This window comes from Gopherus evgoodei, chromosome 4, assembly GCF_007399415.2.
Source record: "Gopherus evgoodei ecotype Sinaloan lineage chromosome 4, rGopEvg1_v1.p, whole genome shotgun sequence".
In the NCBI taxonomy this organism is placed as follows: Eukaryota; Metazoa; Chordata; order Testudines; family Testudinidae; genus Gopherus; species Gopherus evgoodei.
In genome coordinates this window covers 132709410-132729067 of record NC_044325.1, presented here as the reverse complement: position 1 = coordinate 132729067, position 19658 = coordinate 132709410, and the positions used below count along the sequence as shown (strand labels likewise).

Sequence of the window (19658 nt, the reverse complement as noted above, 5' to 3'; positions counted from 1 at the left end):
ATTCACTGTTCCATGCCTCAGTTTCCCCATTTGCACAATGGAGATAATGCTACCAACCTGATTTGTAAAGGGCTTTGATAACTATGGATACAAAGGGCAATAAAAGAGCTGGGTGTTGATATTAAATATATATTTTGGGCCTACAAAAATATTCACTAACCGTACTTTGTTCCCTGCCACACCTGCATTTTTGTGAGACTCTTGCCATGTTAATGAACTGAGTGAGACATCAGAGAGGATGTCTGATATGTCCAAGACTCCGGGAGAATTTGGTTAGAACACTGAATTAGGTGCTCAAATCCCAACACAATGGAGGCAGCGTGGCCTAGTGGATAAAGCACTGGGCTGGGACTCAGAAGACTTCAGTTCTATTCATGGCTCTGCCCACTGACCAGATGGTCATGGACAAGTCACTTCCCCCACGGTGCCTCAGTTTCCCCATCTGTACAAAGGGCCATAATGATCCTGACCTGCTTTGTAAGGCTCTTTGAGATCTGTGGCTGGAAAGGGCCAGGTACCAGTACCAGCAGCTCCATCAATGTGCTGTAGACACAGCTTCTTTGCACGCTGGCGGGGACAGGGTATAGTGACAAAGCCCTGCAATACTGGACTGCCCCCGGCTGTGCTCAGTTCCCGCCAGCCCATAAGGTTTCACACCATTTGGGGCATTGGATTAAAACATAGAATCCTGACAAGTGGCTAAACCGTCAGCTAGTGGCCAAGCTGGCCCAATGGCAAGGGCAAAGCTGGGGGTCGCGGCAACCGAGTCTCTGGGCTCGTGAGCATAGCTGGCCCCTCGCTGCCCTGTGCTGAGAGCGTGGCTGGGTGACGTGCCTCTGACACTCAGCCCCAGTGCCCCACATCTCCCCGTTCAGAGGAGCTATCAATGGCACTTCTATGACGCCCGTGACAGTAGTATCTGATCACCTCTCAATCTTTACCCTCACATTCCCGCTATGGAAGGTAGGGCTATTATCCTCATGGTACAGATGGGAACTAAGGCCAGAGAGACTAAGGGACTCACCCAAAGGCACACCAGGAGTCTGTGGCAGAGCAGAGATTTGAACCCAGTTCTCCCAAGTCAGCACCCTAACCACTGGGCCATCCTTCCTAGGGATGGGAAAGGCTGTGAACAGGAGAACACTGATGTTTGCTCTCTAGACCTCAGTAGCTCTGGTTCAGGGGTACATGACCAAAAGCTGGGACCCAGCTGTTGGGACTGGACACCCTCTCCTCCCGCAGAGTCTCCAGGTGACACCAGTGCCGTCAGTGGGGAGTGACCTGCGCTGGGGAACTTACAGATCAGGAAGCAAGGGTTTGAGGAATGGTTATAATGAACGTGAGCAGCCCCACTGAGCGGGCAGCTGGCCTTTGCCTTCAGGGACATCTCTTTATCCCCGGTAAGACCAGTACTTCCAAAAGGGGCCTCGATTCCCGGGTGGCCAACCTCACCCATCTAACCCTTGATTTTCTGGGACGCTGAGTCACCATCACTTCAACTGCAGCCAATGGGAGCTGCAGGTGCTCAGCACTTCGGAAGCATCAGGCCCATGGTGCCAAAAGTCGGGCACTCGGAATGAGAGGCCGCTTCTGGGAATGTTGCCCTGTGGGCCTCGCCCGCTTTCCCAAAGCACCCTTGGCAGAGCTGCATTTCCTGGCTCCATCCTGGCTTTAAGACCAGGCTGTCTGGTTTGCAGCAGCCCAAACTGGGCTAGGCTGGATGCTCATTGTAAAGCAGTGCTAGCAAGGAGCCTGGAGACATCCCAGAGACATCTACCCTATTCCCACAGCCCTGCCAAGGACCCCAGCCCTGTTTCTCCTGCCACTCGCTGGCATTCTTGTCCCGGCAGAGCTCCAGAGCTGCTCTCCTTACCTGCGGGAGGGCAGAATTGAGTTGCCTCTGCAGCTGGTCTCGCTCATGCCCGGTCTCCTGTAACCGACTCTGGGTCAAGGCCAGAGTCTCCCGGGTCTCCCGTAGCGTTTCTAGCAGCTTGTCTCGCTCGTCCAGCATGTTCACCATTAGCTGCTCGAAGTTGGCCTCCGAGTCGGGGCCCTGCTGGGACCCCAAGGGGTCGCCCTCGTTGATGGTGGGCATCACCTCGCACATCATGGTGGTGGCCCGTTTCAGCACACGCCAGTCTCCAGAGAGGCCAATGTGCCTGGCCTAGGGGGTTGCTTTGACGATCTCCTCGGGGTCTCTCTTGGGACTGTAGATCTGTCGGACAGCAGATCACATCGTTATAGCTGCCCGCAGCCCATTGCAGTGATTGTCAGAGACAGGCAGCTTGGGACAGGGTGCAGGCTCCTCCATGCCTGCTCTCACCTCGCAGCCCCGAGTCATTGGTTAAGCTGAAGCTTGCATTGCTGAGATCAGTGTTTCCCGCTCCATGGGCTACCCGGCGTCCTTTAAACCAATAAGGACCCCGAAGAGACGATTGCCTCTGGTTCTGTGTGGTTCATTCCAATCAGCCACCCAGACAGCTTCGTAGCCCACAGGTGAGCAGATCCCATCTGACGCAGCACATGGGTGCCAGAGCACAGCAAAGCCATGGGCTCAGAGAGGAATGCGGTGCCCTGCCAGCATGCACCCCTTCAGGGACCCGGCACAGCCAGTGGCACTAGGAGGGGCTGGGCGACGTTTCACCTGCCTGGACATGGTGAACGAGAATCAGTCAGTTGGAATAAATTGAGGCCAAGCGATGCACTTTGCAGAAATACTCCCCAGGCCTCTGCCCCACGGAGCGGCGCTCGTGATCCAGGTCTGTGACCTATGGGAAAGGAGACACAGTGAAACACTTCCCACCTGCATGCTGTTGCTTCCCAGGCTCCTACCCGCCTCACGGGCTGGGATCTGCCATCACACCCCTTCACAAACATCCAGCCAGCACCGAGGAGCAGCATCAGCCCCTCCAGACAGCAGCGGAGCCAAATTAGATTCCCACTTATAGAACTGGAGCACCTAGGAGCCCCTGTCCCAGATCAGGATGCCATTACACTAGGCACTGTACATTAAGCTTCTCCATCTCCACAAGCGGGTGCTAGTGAACTGCCCTCCCAGCAGCCTCCCTCCAAGGTCTCTAGCCTGCATCCTTATCTGCAATGGGATCTTTGTGAAGGCCTTGTAGGGTAGGGCAGGATTCAGGAACCTGCTGGCCTGCAGGAGGCCAGCGGCATGGCTCCATGCTCTCCTGCGCTGGCCCAGGGAAGCATCACCTACCAGCTGTTCTCGGCTGCGACTGGACTCACAAAAATCCGGGGGGGGGGGGCGGGGTGTAAATACTGCGCTAAACCAAATCTACGCACACAGGCATCATGGGACCATCCCACACACCAGCCCAACCTGCGTACAAGACCCTAAAGTACCAGGCCATGGGGAAGGGGGAAATCTCCCCAGGGTACCAGGCCACAAAGGGGAGAAAATCTCCCCAGAGAAACAGACCATATTACCCCATTTCTCCCTCAGATGAAGTGCAGCAGAGGAAAATGGATCCCAGAGAGAAGATGGAAGGCAGGGTGCTGCCGACTCCACCTTCAGGATGCAGCATGTACCTTGCTGGTGTCTGCGTGCTGGCCGGACTACCCCAGGTCAGTGGGAGCTCTGGGCAGGGCCCGCTTGCTCCTGAGGGCTGCAGAATTGGAGTTGCTCCAATGCAGTTGTCTCTAGCTCCAGCAGCAGGCTGTGCTCATGCTCGGTGACACTGGGAAGCTGGGGCTCTCGGCCCAGTGATCAGCTGGATAATTTCCTCTGATTGTCAGAACTCTCTCCCTGTCTCCTGCCTGCCTCCCCCACCTCTGCTAGCAGCTGGCAGGAATGCACTGGCAGGGGCTTGCAGCCACGTGGCTGCAAGGCCAAATATAGCAATGATTCAGAAAGGGCGATTTGGCAAGCAGCATCTCCAGCCCTGCTCGGGGCAGGTTCCTCCCCCGGCCGTACACCAGCTGGGAGAGCTGGAGGCAGGCACCCACCTGGGGATCCTGGGATCTGCGAATCTGAGAGCCAACCCCTCACTTCTCTGAAAACCCAGATGCACAGGGACTCTCTGCACCTCTCTCTGATGCACCCTTCGTGCGTTGCTCTGAAACCACGAGGGTGGTTCCTGGCTCGCAGACCGCAATAAAGCCACAGCATTGCCACTGGCTTCAATGGGACTGCCAGGAGAGTGAGATCAGAGACTGGCCCTGAGCATACAAAGGACTATGAGAGAGGGCGAAGCTGCTCCTTCCTTAGCAACCCTTGGAGCCAGTGCCAGGAAATCAGCAGAAGAAACAGAGCTGCACCTGCCAGCTGGTGACATGCGTATCATCCCGGCTCAGACCAATGGCCCATCCAGCCCAAGACCCTGCTGATGGGCTGCAGCAGTGCCGGACAATGCGAACACCGCTGCTCCCAAGGTGTCTGCATTTACTCAATGTTCTGCGGAGCCAGGGGCGCTGTGGACTGGTCACCGTTAAGCAGCAGTCCTGTCCTACATCTGTTCAGCTGCTGCTGGAGCAGTCCAGAGAGTTGCTCGGGCCACTTGGTCATAACGCCACTGAAATCTAACCCGTTGTCCCTTCGTCCACACCAAGGGATAGCCAGGCCAAATTTCAGCGTGTGACACTGTGAGCACACCCTGAGATTTGGTCCAGCCGCACCTCTGTCCTGCCAGAGGGGCAGCCAGGCCAAAAGGTGCTGTGACCTAGCGCACAGCAAATCTTTCCTGGCCCATGGCACACAGGGGTGTCACCAAGACCTTGATTCCTGGCAGCATGCGCTTTGTGCACAGGGTGGGTAAAAGAGGGGACACTCTCAAAAGGGATGAGTGGAGACAGGGTCCCTGCCAGGGTTGCGGGGGGGGGGGGGGCGACCAGAACTTACCCCCTCCTCCAAGAAACATCTGACCTGGCACCACTGATGAGCTGATTCAGAGCATAGAGAAAGCCCCTATAATGCTGCTATAGTTACCTAAAATGTCATGTAATGCAGCACATGGGGTAAATTCCCCTCTGGACCCCAAGACAGGCAGTTACAGCCAAAAGTCTGGATTTTCACTCACTCCTGGTCCCGCACAGTGGGCCTCAGTTACTTTCATCCAACAGACCCCTTTGCACAAGAGAGATCAATGGGACATCAGAACTGCCTGGCAGGATGAGACCAGGGGTCCATCTAGTCTACAGCTTTGTCTCTGGGCATGGCCAAGGCCAGTTGTTTCAGAGACAGGTGCATGGAACCCCCTAGTGGAGAATTATGGAATAAACTGCCACTAGCAAGAATTTCTTCCTGATCCCTGGCAGTTAACAATTGGATTATGCTCTGAAGCAACAGGGTTGATAACTCTTCTGATTCTTGTATCCTGCCTAACATAGCTGGGGTGTTCTCATTATCCATGGAAACATCCAATCCCCCACTAAGCTCTTCGCTTCTATGATATCTTGTGGCAAAGGAGTTCCACAAGTTAGTGATGTGCTTCGTGACATTCATCAGGGTCGAGTGTGCTGTTTTTCCAATTACATGGAGAATCCCCTTGTTCTTGTATGAGGAGAGGGTGCATAGCAGCCCCCTCAGCCCCCTGCTGCATTGGGCCCCTTGCCAACCAAAGGCCATTTTGAGCTTTGACCTCAACATGGCTGTGCAGCTCTTTATATTGCTCACTGCTCTGCAATGTCTAATTTTCTTTCTGATGCCCTTTTAAAGAGACAGGCAGAGAGGCAGAGGTGGACAGGGATGGGGGCAGAGAAGCAGAGGCAGATGAGTAGTGGTGGAAGACAGAGACTGAGGGCAGAGGGTGGTTTTGGGGACTCCCTTTCTTCCCCCTGGCAGGAGGACATGCCCTGCTCTGCCCCATCATCTCTGATGACTCTGGGCACAGCTACAAATCTTCTTTTCAAAATCAGCTGAACCAACATTAACCAAAAAGCAGCAAATTGATCCCAAGGGGGAAAAAATGAATAATAAAATGTAGCTCTGACTCTGGCCTAGCCTCACTCTCTCTGCAGAGACCTGGGTCTTTAATGGGACAGAGAGCCTGAAACACCCTGTGACATCAGGTATTCGGCACTTCTCTGCACTTAGCCCTGAGTAAATAGCTTGGCGGTGTCATGGAGCCCGAAATCAATAGCTCCTGCACCATTAGCCCAGAGAGGAGGCAATCTGAGAGGGCAGGCCCTACCTCCTATGCCCGCCCATTCCAAATCGAACAGTCCTACGATGGCAGCGGTCCTACACTGACTCTTCCTCGTCACTGCCAATGCTCTGTCCTTCCTGCGGATGCTACTCTCAGCACAGGCATGGGAACTGAGGATGTGGGGGGGGTGTGCTGCAACACCGTGGGGGGTCCCAGCTACTGGTCCTGCACCTGGGACTCTGCTTGCGGCCCACATGTGGGGTCCTGGCTGCTGGCCCCGGCCCTGGACTCTGCACTCACCTCCAGCCTCAACCCCCTTACCCAGTCTGTGTCCCCGCTGCCGAAACCACAGCCCTGCTCCCAGCCCCAGTTCTAGGGGCAGCGGAGGGCATGGACAGGGGCAAGGGGGGTGCAGCTCAGCACTCCCACTCTAAAAACTGTTCCAACGCCACTGGCTCTCAGCCTCCTCCATCTATAGGAAACAGCCTCTCACCCTGTCCCATCTCACTGGCCTCCTCCACACTTCACCTACAATTGTATCACTGCCCCCTCTGCCAGCAGCACAGTGCAAGGTCATGAGCAGGGGCGCTGGAACAATTTGTATAGTGGGGGTGCTGAGAGCCATTGATAAAACTGCAAACCCTGGATATAATGGAAAGCCCTTCAAGCCGGGGGGTGCGGCAGCCCCCCAGCACTGCTAGTGCAAGCACCATTGGCCATGAGGGGTGTCAGGAGCAAAGACTAATAAGGGATAGCAAGTTGGGCTTTTAGGTTGACCAACTGGTGTCCATCCAAACCCACCTAGCTCATGGAAAGACAGGTGACTGTCTTTTTACACATTTTATTAAAAACACTTCAAAATGAAACCAAGATGGCACAGCACCAAAGCTGAACTATTCTTAATACCGTTCAACTAAACTACCAATAAGCAATACAACCAGCAAATCAACAAGCCAGTCTCAATACTGGTTTGGCATTAAGTCATCAAATTAGTTAAATCAAATGAATACTAAAAATAGCCAACCCTTCAAAAATTCTAAAGCAGATTCTAAGGTGGTGGCTTTCCATTTGATTCCAACTAAAGAATTCAATCACATCTACAGTTTGAATCCAGTTAAGTAGCTTAATACAGAAATCAATTTTTTATTGAATATCTGGAGCACAACCTCAGAGTCAATTATAAAGCTTCCTTCATAGAATTCAACTCATGCAGCAGTTAACCCTTTCCTCCCCCAACAGAGAGATTATAACACAGACGTGAACAGAACATCCATGAGAAGCAGAAGTTTGACAACTTTTTATCTAGCAGAAATGACAGGTGACAATTTCAAATCTATCAGAACTTTTAAACACAGAACACAGTGATACATTCATGGAGCGCGCGCACACACACACACTAGGGTTGCCAGCTGTCCCGAAAAGCGACCCTGGTGGCTCCGGTAAGCACTGCTGACTGGGCCGTTAAAAGTCTGGGTGGCGCAGGGCTGGCAGACTCCCTACCCAGCTTCACGTGGCTCCCAGACACAGCCAGCACGTCTCTCCAGCTCCTAGGCGTAGGGGCGGCCATAGGGGCGGCCACAGGGGCTCTGCATGCCACCCCCGCCATGAGTGCTGGCTCCACAGCTACCATTGGCCCAGAACCCCATTGGCCTGCGGGCACAGGGAGCATGCAGAAACTCCTGGCCATGTCTCCACCTAGGAGCCGGAAGGACATGCTGGCAGCCTCTGGGAGCCACGTGAGGTAAGTGCCGCCCAGAGACCACACCCTGAGCCCCTTCCCATGCCTCACTCTCTGCCCCAGCTTGGAATCCACTCCCACACCCAAACTCCATTCCAGAGCCCACACCGTGCACTCCAACCCGCTGCCCCAGCCGGGAGCCCCCTCCTACACTTCAAACCCCTCTTCCCCAGCCCATCCCACAGCCCACACCCTCACCCCCCCACTTCCCAGCCCCCTGTCCCAGCCCAGAGCCCCCTCCAAAACCCTGAACCCCTCATTTCTGGGCCCACCTCAGAGCTTGCACACCCAGCCCAGAGTCCATACTCCCTCCTACACACCAACCCCCGTCTCAACCCGGAGCCTCCTCCCACACTCCAAACCCCTTGGCACAATCCTCAAGCCTGGAGCCCCCTCTTGCCCCTCATTTTTGGCCCCAACCCAAAGCCCACAACCCCTCCCACACTCCAACCCCCCCCCGCCCCAGCCAGGTGAAAATGAGTGAGTGATTGAGGGTGGGGCAGAGTGAGCGACCAAGGAAGGGAGGATGGAATGAACGGGGGGCAAGGCCTCCGAGAAGAGGCAGGGCAGGGGGCGGCACAAGGGTCTTCAGTTTTGTGGGATTAGAAAGTTGGCAACCCTAACACACACACACACACACACACACACACACACACACACACACACACACTGATAAATGTGTTAGGTACTAAAGAACTGCTCCACAGATTCCGAGGCCAGAAAGGACCATTGTGATCATCTAATTGACATCCTGAATAGCACCAGCCAGAGACCACTGGATCGTGTTATACCTTTCTGCTAGACTGAAGAGCTCATAATTCAATATATGAGCCCCGTGAAGATACCTATACTCAAGTCACCCTGAACCTTCTCTCTGTTAAAGCAAATAGAGTGAGAGACTCAGAGAGCTCAACCTAAGGCAGGTTTTCTAATCCCTTAACCATTCTCGAGACTCTTCTCTGACCCCTCTCCCAATTGATCAACATCCTTCCTGACCTGTGAATACCAGAACTTTGTTCTTAGATAGAGACATTTACATTTAGCTATATTAAAACACCTATTGTTTGCTGGCACTCAGTTTGCTAAGTGATCCAGATCTTTCTGTGCCAGTGACCTGTTCTCTTCATTATTCACCACTCCCAAATTTTTGTGTCATCTGCAAACTTTATTAGTGATATTTTATGTTTTTTTCCAGGTCACGGATAAAAATATTTAATAGTGTAGGGCCAAGAACCGATCTCTGCGGGGACCTCCCTGGAAACCAACTGACCTCCTCAGTGACAATTCCCCATTTACAATTACATTTTGAGACCTATCAGTTAGCCAGTTTTGAATCCAGCGATGATTGATGTCATAAGTAAATGTAACAAGAAATCTTGGTGATTTGCATTGTTCCTTGGTGTAACTGCTAAGCCTCACTCATAGCATATGACAATTGCTTGCAGGTCTGTATCGGTGTGTTCAGTACACACCTAGATCTTCGGCTGCATCTACACACAATCGAAGAACTGTTGATCAAATACTGATGTGGGCCTCGGTGAATTAATAAAGTATTGATAGGTTAAGAGTAACCAAGTGTCCAGATCTAAGAAATACGGTCCAAGGTCACTGTAAAAGTTGACCTGAAATGAATCTAGCATTAACTTAGTAAGCAAACACTCTCAGGACTCAACATAAGGGGTTCTCCTATTCAATTCCATTCTAATATTGGCTAGAACACGTATCTAATTGCAAATCTAGTTTGTTAGATTTCTGCTTTAAAAATCTATCTTGCAACCCATGGAGAATTAATCAAACTGACCATCCACCCTTTCACACTGACAAAGTTTGACACAAAAATCCAACAGAAATAGCTGACTGGAAAAACCAGTCACTCAATATCCATGAGCAACATTAGAAATAACTTGGGTTCGGTTTCATCATGGGCACCTTCCTTCTGCGAAATGAGGCGTTTTATAGTCATTTTCCTCTTTTGGAACTAGTGCATTGGTTAAGTAGCTTATTTTCTGGAATCTTCATCTTAATAGAGAAAAGTTACTTTAAAGCCTATTCAGATGAAACCATTTAAGAAATAGACTCACACTTTAAGGTCAGAAGGGACCATCATGATCGTCTAGTCTGACCTCCTGCATGTCACAGCCACAGAACCTCGCCTACTCACTCCTGTAACAGACCCCTAACCTCTGGCTGGATTAGTGAACTCAAATCATGATTTAAAGACGTCAAGTTACAGAGAATCCACCACTGACGCTAGTTTAAACCTGCAACTGATCTATGCCCCATGCTGCAGGGGAAGGCAAAAAACGCTGAAGGTCTCTGCCACTCTGACCTGGGGGAAAATTCCTTCCCAACCCCAAATATGGTGATCAGTTACACCCAGAGCATGTGGGCAAGATCCAGCAGCCAGACACCTGGGAAGGAATTCTCTGTCGTAACTCAGAGCCCTTCCCATCCAGTGCCCCACCACTAGCCGTTAGAGATATTTGCTGCATCAGTCAAAGATCGACTCCATGCGATTGTAGGCAGTTTCATCACACCATCCCTTCCATAAACTTATCAAGCTCAGCCTTGAACCCAGTTAGGTTTTTTGCGCCCACTGTTCCTATAGGGTCTGTATTCCCACAGATGCTTTATCTCTCACAGCCACATCCTCTGGTTTGCAGTACCAGGTTCTCCAGTGTATAGCACTGCTTGGGAGTAAGATGCCCATAGGTGGGGGAAGCCAATGAGCAAGGAGAGGCCAGCTGTTTCTGTCCCAGTTAAATGGGGAATGCTCAGGCCATCTATTCACACACAGGAGAGAACATGGAGCCAGGCAGCTCTCCCGCATCTTGGCCAGAGCAAAACAACAGCTGTTTCTTTAACGTTCATCTGCTCTTAATAAGCAGCTTCAGCACTAAGCATCGACTTCCACCATGCAAGAAGAGTCACGCCCACCAGCCCCAATGACCTGTGCCCTTGAGAGAGTCCAGGCTTTCCCTGGGAGCTATGGCTAAGGTGGTGAGTCTGTCAAGGAGGTCATGGATTCCATGACTTTCTGGGACCTCCAGGACTTCTGCAGTGGCTGGCACCCTTGGCCCGGGGGCCACCTGAGCAGCTTGGGCAGCCCCTGGGCCTGCCACACTGGCTGCTGCTGGGGAAGTTTCGGGCTACCCCACGCCTCCCCACTCTCCTCTGAACCCTAGCGGTGGTCCGAGGCCGCATGTCACCACCCCCCCTCAGCACCAGCAGCCCCCTGGGCCGCCCCCTGCCCCAGAGCACTCGTGACGTGCCCGGAGCCCCCAGGTTTTAGCCAGGGGTATACAGTACAGGTTATGGACAGGACACGGGCTGTGAATTTTTGTTCATTGCCTGTGACTTTTATTAAAAATACCCATGACTAAATCTTAGCCTTAGCTATGAGTTATGGTCCCTGAAGCAAGTAAGAAAGAAAGAGAAGCAGCCACATGTCCCCATGGCAGCAATCTAGGCTGACTCACCCTTTCTCAAGGCAGCTGCCAGTCAGGGGAAAAGCCCAGGAGATTGTCCCCTGAAATGCGCTCACTGCAGTTGGAAGGATTTGCTATGAAATTGCTTAAAATCACTTGAAATCAGTGGACTATTTCCAGACTCTATGCTAACAGCCCCCCAAGCGTAATGCTAAGTTAAATGGTGAAAGCAGGTACCTGGGTGGACCCGCTACTCTCCCACCTCCTTCCAGGCGCCCAGCAAATGAGTGCCTGACCCCAACACATCAATCAAAGGCTCTGGGAATGGTGCTTCAGGAGGGTATGCACGCTGGCCAAGGAAAAACCGCAAGCAACGAAGAGAGACCAGGCCATAAATCTGACTGGAGCTGCACTCCAGGCAAAATTTATCACAACTGCAAAGCTAAGAATTGCTTGGCTAAGCGGGAAAGTTACAGGATAAGCAGTGAGATACGGGCTGAGAGCACCAGGAAGAACACTGCCTGGGAGGAGGACACCAGAAGGAGATTCTATTGTCTCTCCATACGTGGGACACCTGTGGCCGCATAACCCATCCCAGAGAGATGCTACAATTATTACAGCTGGAAAAGCACAAGAAGGAGAGGCAGCTCCCCTCCCCACACACACACTTCAGGAGCGGCCCTACCCCCAGTTCTTCTAAGCCACCTCAGTCCAGATCTGCAGCACTTCATGCTGCTGTAGTCCTGGGTCCCTTTAGCTCTGTGTTGCAGCCTCTCCTGCCTGCACAGTTCTTAGCAGGAGGCCAGCTCACTTGGGGGTCTGTTACAATCCTCAAGTGCTGTCAGGGCTGAATGCACCCCGTCCCTGCCTTTCCGTTTAGCCCTTCCTGGCTGAATTACCATCCCAGAGCCTGGCCTCTTCTGACAGGGGCAGGAGAGGAGTGTTTTGGTCAAGACCGGATTCCACAGAATGGGATCTGTATAGGATCCAGTGTGGGGCTGGCGAGGGGGGGTTGTTTGGGAGAGTGGAAGGAGGCAGAGATAAGAGATGTGGCCCCTCCAGGGGAAGGAAAGAGATGGAATAATTCAATGCCTCCTGCCCCTTGCCCTGGGATGTGCCTCTTAGGCCTCCACACTTCAATCTCACGAGAAGGCTGGTAAAGTATGCTCCATTTACAGCCCAGTTCTGCTTCCCCATACGGGGCTCTTCTCCCTCAGCTCTCCGCAAATTCCTTCCTTCAGTACACAAATCCAGGCCAGTGAGAGCCGGGCCAGCCCCACATGAGAGACGGCGATGCGGAGTAAGGACGCCAGGGCCACAACAGACTGGCAGCCAGTAACACTGCAGCTGCTCATGTGGCCTGAACTGGGCCATGGGAAGCATTGGGAGGGCACAGGTTTCTCAGCTGCAGCTCCACTGCTCCAAAGACTTGTCCATACACACATGGCCCAGGAAGCCTTTGGAGCCCTCCAACACAAGATGTCATGGAGGCCCAAAGCTTGGCAAGACTCAGAAAGGGTTTAGACATTTCTATGAACAAGAACAGTGAATATTTAAAACCAACTGACTCACCCTGAGAATGCAGGGCAGGGTCTAACCCCTCCTGCTTCAGGCCTTGTGCCACCTACATCTAACCATGGGAGTCAGGAGGATGCTCGCTCTCAGAGAGAAACAAGGTAGGAGAGGCAATATCTTGTATTGGTCCAACTTCCTTTGGGTGGAAGAGACAAGCTTTCAAGCTACCCAGAGCTCTGCTTCAGGTTTGGGAAAGATACTCCAAGTGTCCCAGCTAAACACAGGTGGGACAGATTGTTTAGCATAAGGGGCGAACATATAACTCGCCCAAACCTTCTCCAGACCTGAAGCTGAGCTCTGTGTAGCTCGAAAGTCTGTCCCTTCCACCAGCAGAAGTTGGTCCAATAAAAGAGATTCCCTCACTCACCTTGTCTCTCATATATCCTGGGACCAGCATAATACAGCACCACTGCTCCCTAGGGCCCTACCAAATTCACATGCATTTTGGTCAATTTCATGATTTCTGCTATTTCAGTCTGAGATTTCACAGTGTTGTAACTGTAGAGGTCCTGACCCAAAAGGGCGTTGGCGGGGGGAGCACCGAAAGGGGGGGGGGCAAAGTATTGTCGCCCTTACTTCTGCGCTGCAGCCTTCAAAGCTGAGCCCTTGGCCAGCAGCTACCACTTTCCAGCTGCCCAGCTCTGAAGGCAGCACAGAAGTAAGGGTGGCAATACCATGACCCCGACCCCTACAGCTCCCTTTTGGGTTGGGACCCCCAGTTTGAGAAATGCTGGTCTCCCCTGTGAAATCAGTCAGTATAGGGTAAAAGAACACAAAAGACCAGGGGAGATCAGATTTCACTGTCCATGCTGTGTTTTTCACAGACTTGAATTTGGTAGGTTCCTACTGATAACAGCAGGTTTCTTGCCCTCTCCTTCGAAGCAGCAAGTACTAGCTGCTGTGGGACACACTGCTAGCTGGATCACGGGCATGGCAACTCCTGTGTTCATATGCACTGGGCAGTTTGTGGCTAATGGTGTCAGAAGAGGATCTGATCGCTGGACAGGAGCTTCCCTACCCAGGCGGGATTTGATGGCTCCGCTGCTGTACACGTTGAGCTTCATAAAGGTGCTCAAGCTTTTTCAGTGTGGATTTAGAGACTTCCACGGATTATATGTCAGTGAACGCTGAGCACCTCCCTGCTGAGGATCCTCCCCAGCTACACAACCACAGCCGAGAGGATTTAGCCGACGTAGCCAGTGAGCGTTTCAAAGGCCGCTCTGGGCTTTCTGTGCGCACACCTCCGTTCGTCTACAGCTCACACTGTGCATTAAACAAATCAAGGCACATTCTAAGGTTGACCCAGCTACTTTGCTCAGGAGTGTGAAAAAAATCCACACGCCCGAGTGGTGTGGTTAAGCCGACCTCACCTCCAGAGTAGACAGTGCTAAACTGACGGAAGAATTCTTCTGCCAAACTAGCTACCATGGCCCGGGGAGGTGGACTAACTCCAGAGACAGGAGAACCCCTCCTGTCATCCTAGGAAGGGTCTGTTTGCCAACTTTCCCTGGCGCCAATGGGTGCTCATGCCCCTCTGCCCACAGCCCTGCCCCGACTCCACCCTTTCCCTGCTCCGTCCCCATTCCAACCCCTTCCCCAACATCCTCGCCCCAATGGATTCCTTCACCAAATCCCCGCCCTGGCCCCGCCTCTTCCCCGAGCCCGCCGCTTTCCTCCTCCTCCTCCCCGCTCCCTCCCAGCCATGCGAAACAGCTGTTTTGTAGTGCAAGCGCTGGGACCTAGGGGGGAAAAGCGGACACATGGTGTGCTCAGCGGAGGAGACGGAGGTGAGCTGGGCATGGGGGCGGAGAGCTGCCGGTGGGTGCTGAGCACCCACCAATTATTCCCTGTGGGTGCTTCAGCCCCGGAGCACCCATGGAGTCAGCCCCTATGTCTGTGCAGACACACTACAACTGTGCTGTGGAAGCATTTCAAAAGTAGACAAGCCCTCAATCAAACTAGTGTTGACAGAGGAATAAGGGGAAGCAAAGGGCTGGATTTCTGTCTGTTATTCAGTCTGCGCTGTACTATGGCCAGCTTTAATCTTATTAGCAAACATTTGTAATGCATTTTGATTCTGAAACGTGACCTTTACTAAATGGCAAAACACACCATTAGCACCAAGTTAAGGTTGCCCGGTGATAGTTCGTGCCCTTTCCATCGAGTTCAACAAATGCAAACATCTGAAACCCAGCAAACACAGAGGGAAGTAAATAGCCACACCACCTTAACTGTGCCCCCCTTAAGCTGGCAACAGCCATTGGGAATTAGCCCCACGCACCCAGCTGCATTCCCTGGGTTAGGTGTAGTTGCACTGAACCGTGGAGGGACAAGTGGGAGCAGCTGCTGTGATTGTGGTATGAAGAGATCTGGGAATTAGTTTGAGCAGCGTCAGATCTCTGGTAGCAATAGGAGGAGACCTGGGTCTGACCCAAGAAAGAGCTGCAAGCGGACCCTGAGCTTCCAATCTGCATCATTTCAACTCCAAATTGTGGGGGTTGTGTCAGAGCACTAGGGACTTAGCCTGGGCATGGTCAGTAGATAGGTGGGCTATGGGAGCAGGCTGTGGCTTTAATGATGAGTAGGGGAGACATGCTTCCAGATCCCTCTGCCATTTCTCCCCTGGCTGGGTTTTCGACTTCAAAGTTGCTAGAATCTGTGAATTTAAGGATATCCTGTTTTGCTTTGTTTTTTTCAGGGTAGCTGCATCTTTACATCCCCTTGCTCCAGTGACCCCATATTTGGCTCACTAACCCGACACTTCAGTGAGTATCAGCAAATTTCAGAACATAACATAAGAACGGCCATATTGGGTCAGACCAAAGGTCCATCTAGCCCAGTGTCCTGTCTTCCCACAGTGGCCAATGCCAGGTGCCCCAGAGGGAACAAACAGAACAGGTGATCATCAAGTGATCCATCCCTTGTCGCCCATTCCAAGCTTCTGGCAAACAGAGGCTAGGGACACCACCTCTGCCCATCCTGGCTAATAGCCACTGATGGACCTATCCTCCATGAACTTACCTAGTTCTTTTTTGAAACCTGTTGTAGTCTTGGCCTTCACAACATCCTCTGGCAAGGAGTTCCACAGGTTGACCAATCTGTAAGCCATCAATTCGAGAGCCTTCCTCTCAACACAAAGGGCTTCCCAGCCTTCACCAGGACAGATAATACTGTTTGAAATTGTGGGGGAGGGGCTTTACACATCAGTCAGCAGCACTGGAGGCTCAGAGAAGGGTGAAGTGGCCCATTTATCACCAGGAGAACGAATACAACCTGAAACAATAGCTCAGAGACCTGTGATCTGCTCCATTCAAGTCAGTGAGTGTCCTCTTCTCCACTCTCTGCTGCTGGAGTTTCTGATGTGTGTCAAGAATGCCCGTTCTCAGCTTCTCACCCTAGTCTTGGCACTGTGCTGTAAGCTCCTGACCCAGAGGCAGGGCTTCCCCAGATACCCCCAGAAAGCCAAGCTCTGCCTCCAGAATCTGGCTCCCCTGAGCGGGGCAGGGATAGGGTGATCACAGCCCCATAGATGGGCAGGGGCCCAGGGATCCCCAGAACCCAGACTGAAGTGGGGATAGGGATAGGGAAAGCAGCGCAAACACTTCTCAGAGAAAACAAAGCCTCCTCAACCTGATTCACATGAGGGGAGACAGGGAAGGTGGGGTGGGGGAAGGGAATACAGACTGCCATAGATGGGCAGGGGACCCCCAGAGCCTGGCATACATCGGAGGATGAACAGCATCGTGCACCACACTCTGAGGAGCAGAGATCCCAGATCTAACATGGTGGGAGGAGAGACACTCAGATCTCTCGAGATAGCCAAGCCCATCCAGAACCTGGCTCACATAAGGGGGGTATGTCAGACTCCTGTTGGGGGACCAGACCATACCACCCACAGACAGGCACCCCTGCTCCTATCCTCCCCCACTGTCCATTGCTCATCCCCGTGACCCTTCCCATCCTCCCCCTCCCACTCCTCCAGCTTCTCCCCTAGGGTTATCAGAAAGCAAAAAAATCAGGCCAGGGGCAGGGACTAATAGGAGCCTATATAAGAAAAAGACCCCAAAATCGGGACTGTCCCTATAAAATTGGGACATCTGGTCATCCTACTCTCCCCATCACTACTTGATTCCCCCTCACTCCTCTCCTATTATTCCTACCCACAGGTGCTTACTTCCTGGATGCTACGGAGCTGGATCACCCAAGGAAAAAAAAATAGCGAGTGTTCAGCATCCATCAGGCACCTTCCGATCAGCTCCTCCCACTCCCTCCCAGTGGCTCCTGCCTGCGGCTGATCAGCTGTTCAGCAGTGGGTGGGAGGCACTGAGAAGGAGGGGATGGGGCAGGAGTAGGGTCTCAGGGTCGAGTGGGGGTGGAGCACCCCTAGGAAAAGCTGAAAGTCGACACCTGTGGGTTTCAGCCTAACAAGAATTTGCTGGTGCTGTTCATCTTCTTTTCAAAGAGATCGCTTCAGCCCCTTCGGAAGATCCTGTCGTCCTTAGTTTACATTTCCCCAAATCTCCCCTTTGCTAGAGGCAGACGGAAGCAGGCATGTCGCTCCAGGTACTGCAGATTTCTGCCTAGTTGACTTCAAATCCCCAGAGTCTGGGGGTGGTGCTGCTTCAATTTGATGACATAAGAACATAAGAATGGCCTTACTGAATCAGACCAAGGATCCATCTAGCCTAGTATCCTGTCTGACAACAGTGGCCAGTGCCAGGTGCCCCAGAGGGAATGAACAGAACAGGTCATCATCAAGTGATCCATCCTCTGTCGCTCATTCCCAGCTTCTGGCAAACAGAGGCTAGGGACACCATTCCTGCCCATCCTGGCTAATAGCCATTGATACACCTATCCTCCATGAATGTATCTAGCTCTTTTTTGAACCCTGTTATGGTCCTGGCCTTCAAAACATCCTCTGGCAAGGAGTTCCATAGGTTGACTGTGCGTTGTGTGAAGAAATACTTCCTTTTATTTGTTTTAAACCTGCTGCCTATTAATTTGTATTTGGTGACTCCTAGTTCTTGTGTTATGAGAAGGAGTAAACAACACTTCCTTATCTACTTTCTCTACACCAGTCATGATTTTATAGACCTCAATTGTATATCCCCTTAGCCGTCTCTTTTCCATACTGAAAAGTCCAGTCTTATTAATCTCTCCTCATATGGAAGCTGTTCCATACATCTAATCATTTTTGTTGCCCTTTTCTGAACCTTTTCCAATTCCAATATCTCTTTTTCGTAACCTGTGCAAAGCCACCCAGACCCCTTGATACGAACGTAGTTTTCCACGTGGTTAGTCTCTCTGTCTGCACATGCTCAGTGTTACATAGGCAAGTGAGCCTTAGTGGGCCTAACTGAGGAAGCAAACACTTGAATTTTATTGCCCCCGACGAGCTGGGGAGTGTCAGGCACTGGGGTAACCCTCATGCCTTTGAGATCATGGTGCAAGGATCTGAGCCCTGGTTTCATCTGTATCCATGGGCAAGAAAATGCTGCCAGATTGTGCCAAATCTTACCAAAAAAAATAATAAAATAAAATTAAAAAATCTCTCTCGTGCACCCCCTGGTCAACTGGCTCCACATCTGGCTCACAGACCATCCTCCGTGCAGCACGGCAAATTCCAAGGCAATCTGATTACCCATACGGATTTTAGAGCACTTAGAACATTCAAGCTTGAAGCAGAAAGCCTGGTCTCCAATTGGAGCAGAGCAACTGCCCTGCTGTAGTTAAGGTTGAGACATATCACTAGCGATCGGGTTAATAACAGCAAGTCATAGTCTATCAGACTCTGCTCTTGGAAATACCTTTAAAAAGACTCATTTGAGAAAGTGCGTGGGTAACTGAGCTCATCCACAGCCAGGTGTGAGCTCTGATGACGGGGCTGGGACAGGCCCCAAGGCGGAGAGGGACAGAATACTGCTGCAGCTGGGAAAGGGAAGAGCAGAAGGCGGCCATGAGGGGGTGTTAATAACTAACTGATTTTTAGGATCAGGAAGGCTCTAGCCCCAGCAAGCAGGCTCCTTCCACTAAAGGGGTGGGTGTTAAGCAGATACGCATCAGACTTTTAAAAATAAATGACCCAATTTCCCCCTCCCCATCTTTTTCTGAGGCTTTTCTCCTGAGAGGTGGGAGAAGTGAAGCAGCCACGGCGTGCTCGGGGTGGAGGGGGGGCAGGGGTGAGCTGGGGCAGGGAGCTACCCTGCATGCCACCCCCTGCCCTTACTTGCTGCAGGTGGCACTCCCCGCGCTCCCCTGCCCCAGCTCCCTCCGCCTAAATGCCGGCAGCGACCAGGGTGGCCGAAGATATGGCCGCCATGGTCACTGCCGAAGAAAATGGCACTCCCCAAATCCTAGACCGCTAGGCGACCCAGTCACCTAAATGGTTGCACTGGCCCTGATCCTGTGCTAAGAGAAGAGTCCCTAAGAACAAGCATCAGCCAGCACCGGCTTTGAAAATTCCTCCACTGCTTGGGTTCCCAGATCCTCTGCAGAAAGCCTGTGAAAATCCCCCTGTTCAGAATGAGATTTTGACTGAGTGGGAAGCAGAGACCCCAGAGAGCCAAATTATTGCCCTCACCCACTATCCAGGCCTCACCTGTGTGGCCCTGGGGCAATCGCTGTGTCTACAAAGCCTTCAAAAAATCTACCAAGCAGCCACTAACATCCCCAGCCTCAGGTCATGCCAGTCCCCGCTGTGGTAGTGGAGGTCGAAGATTTTCATGCAGCAGCCGCTGAAGATTCTGGCACAGCCGTACACTCCACTGACAGACTTCCCCAATGTCTGAGCCACCTTCCTTAGCCCGATCGGTC

At 52.3% G+C, this 19658-nt stretch overlaps 1 protein-coding gene across 7 annotated transcripts in view; it reads right to left on the bottom strand.

Moving 5' to 3' along the window:
• PPFIA4 (PTPRF interacting protein alpha 4) overlaps window positions 1-19658 on the bottom strand; it is a 204408-nt gene that overhangs the window by 127518 nt on the left and 57232 nt on the right. For 5 of the 7 annotated variants that reach the window (XM_030561135.1, XM_030561139.1, XM_030561140.1 and 2 more), the window contains exon 2: window positions 1874-2768. In XM_030561135.1, the coding sequence (XP_030416995.1) occupies window positions 1874-2110 (237 nt within the window). In that variant the 5' untranslated portion in view covers window positions 2111-2768. Of the gene's footprint in view, window positions 1-1873; window positions 2769-3447; window positions 3466-3549; window positions 3753-19658 lie in introns of those variants that run through there. The other 2 variants (XM_030561136.1, XM_030561138.1) reach the window with 2 other exon arrangements.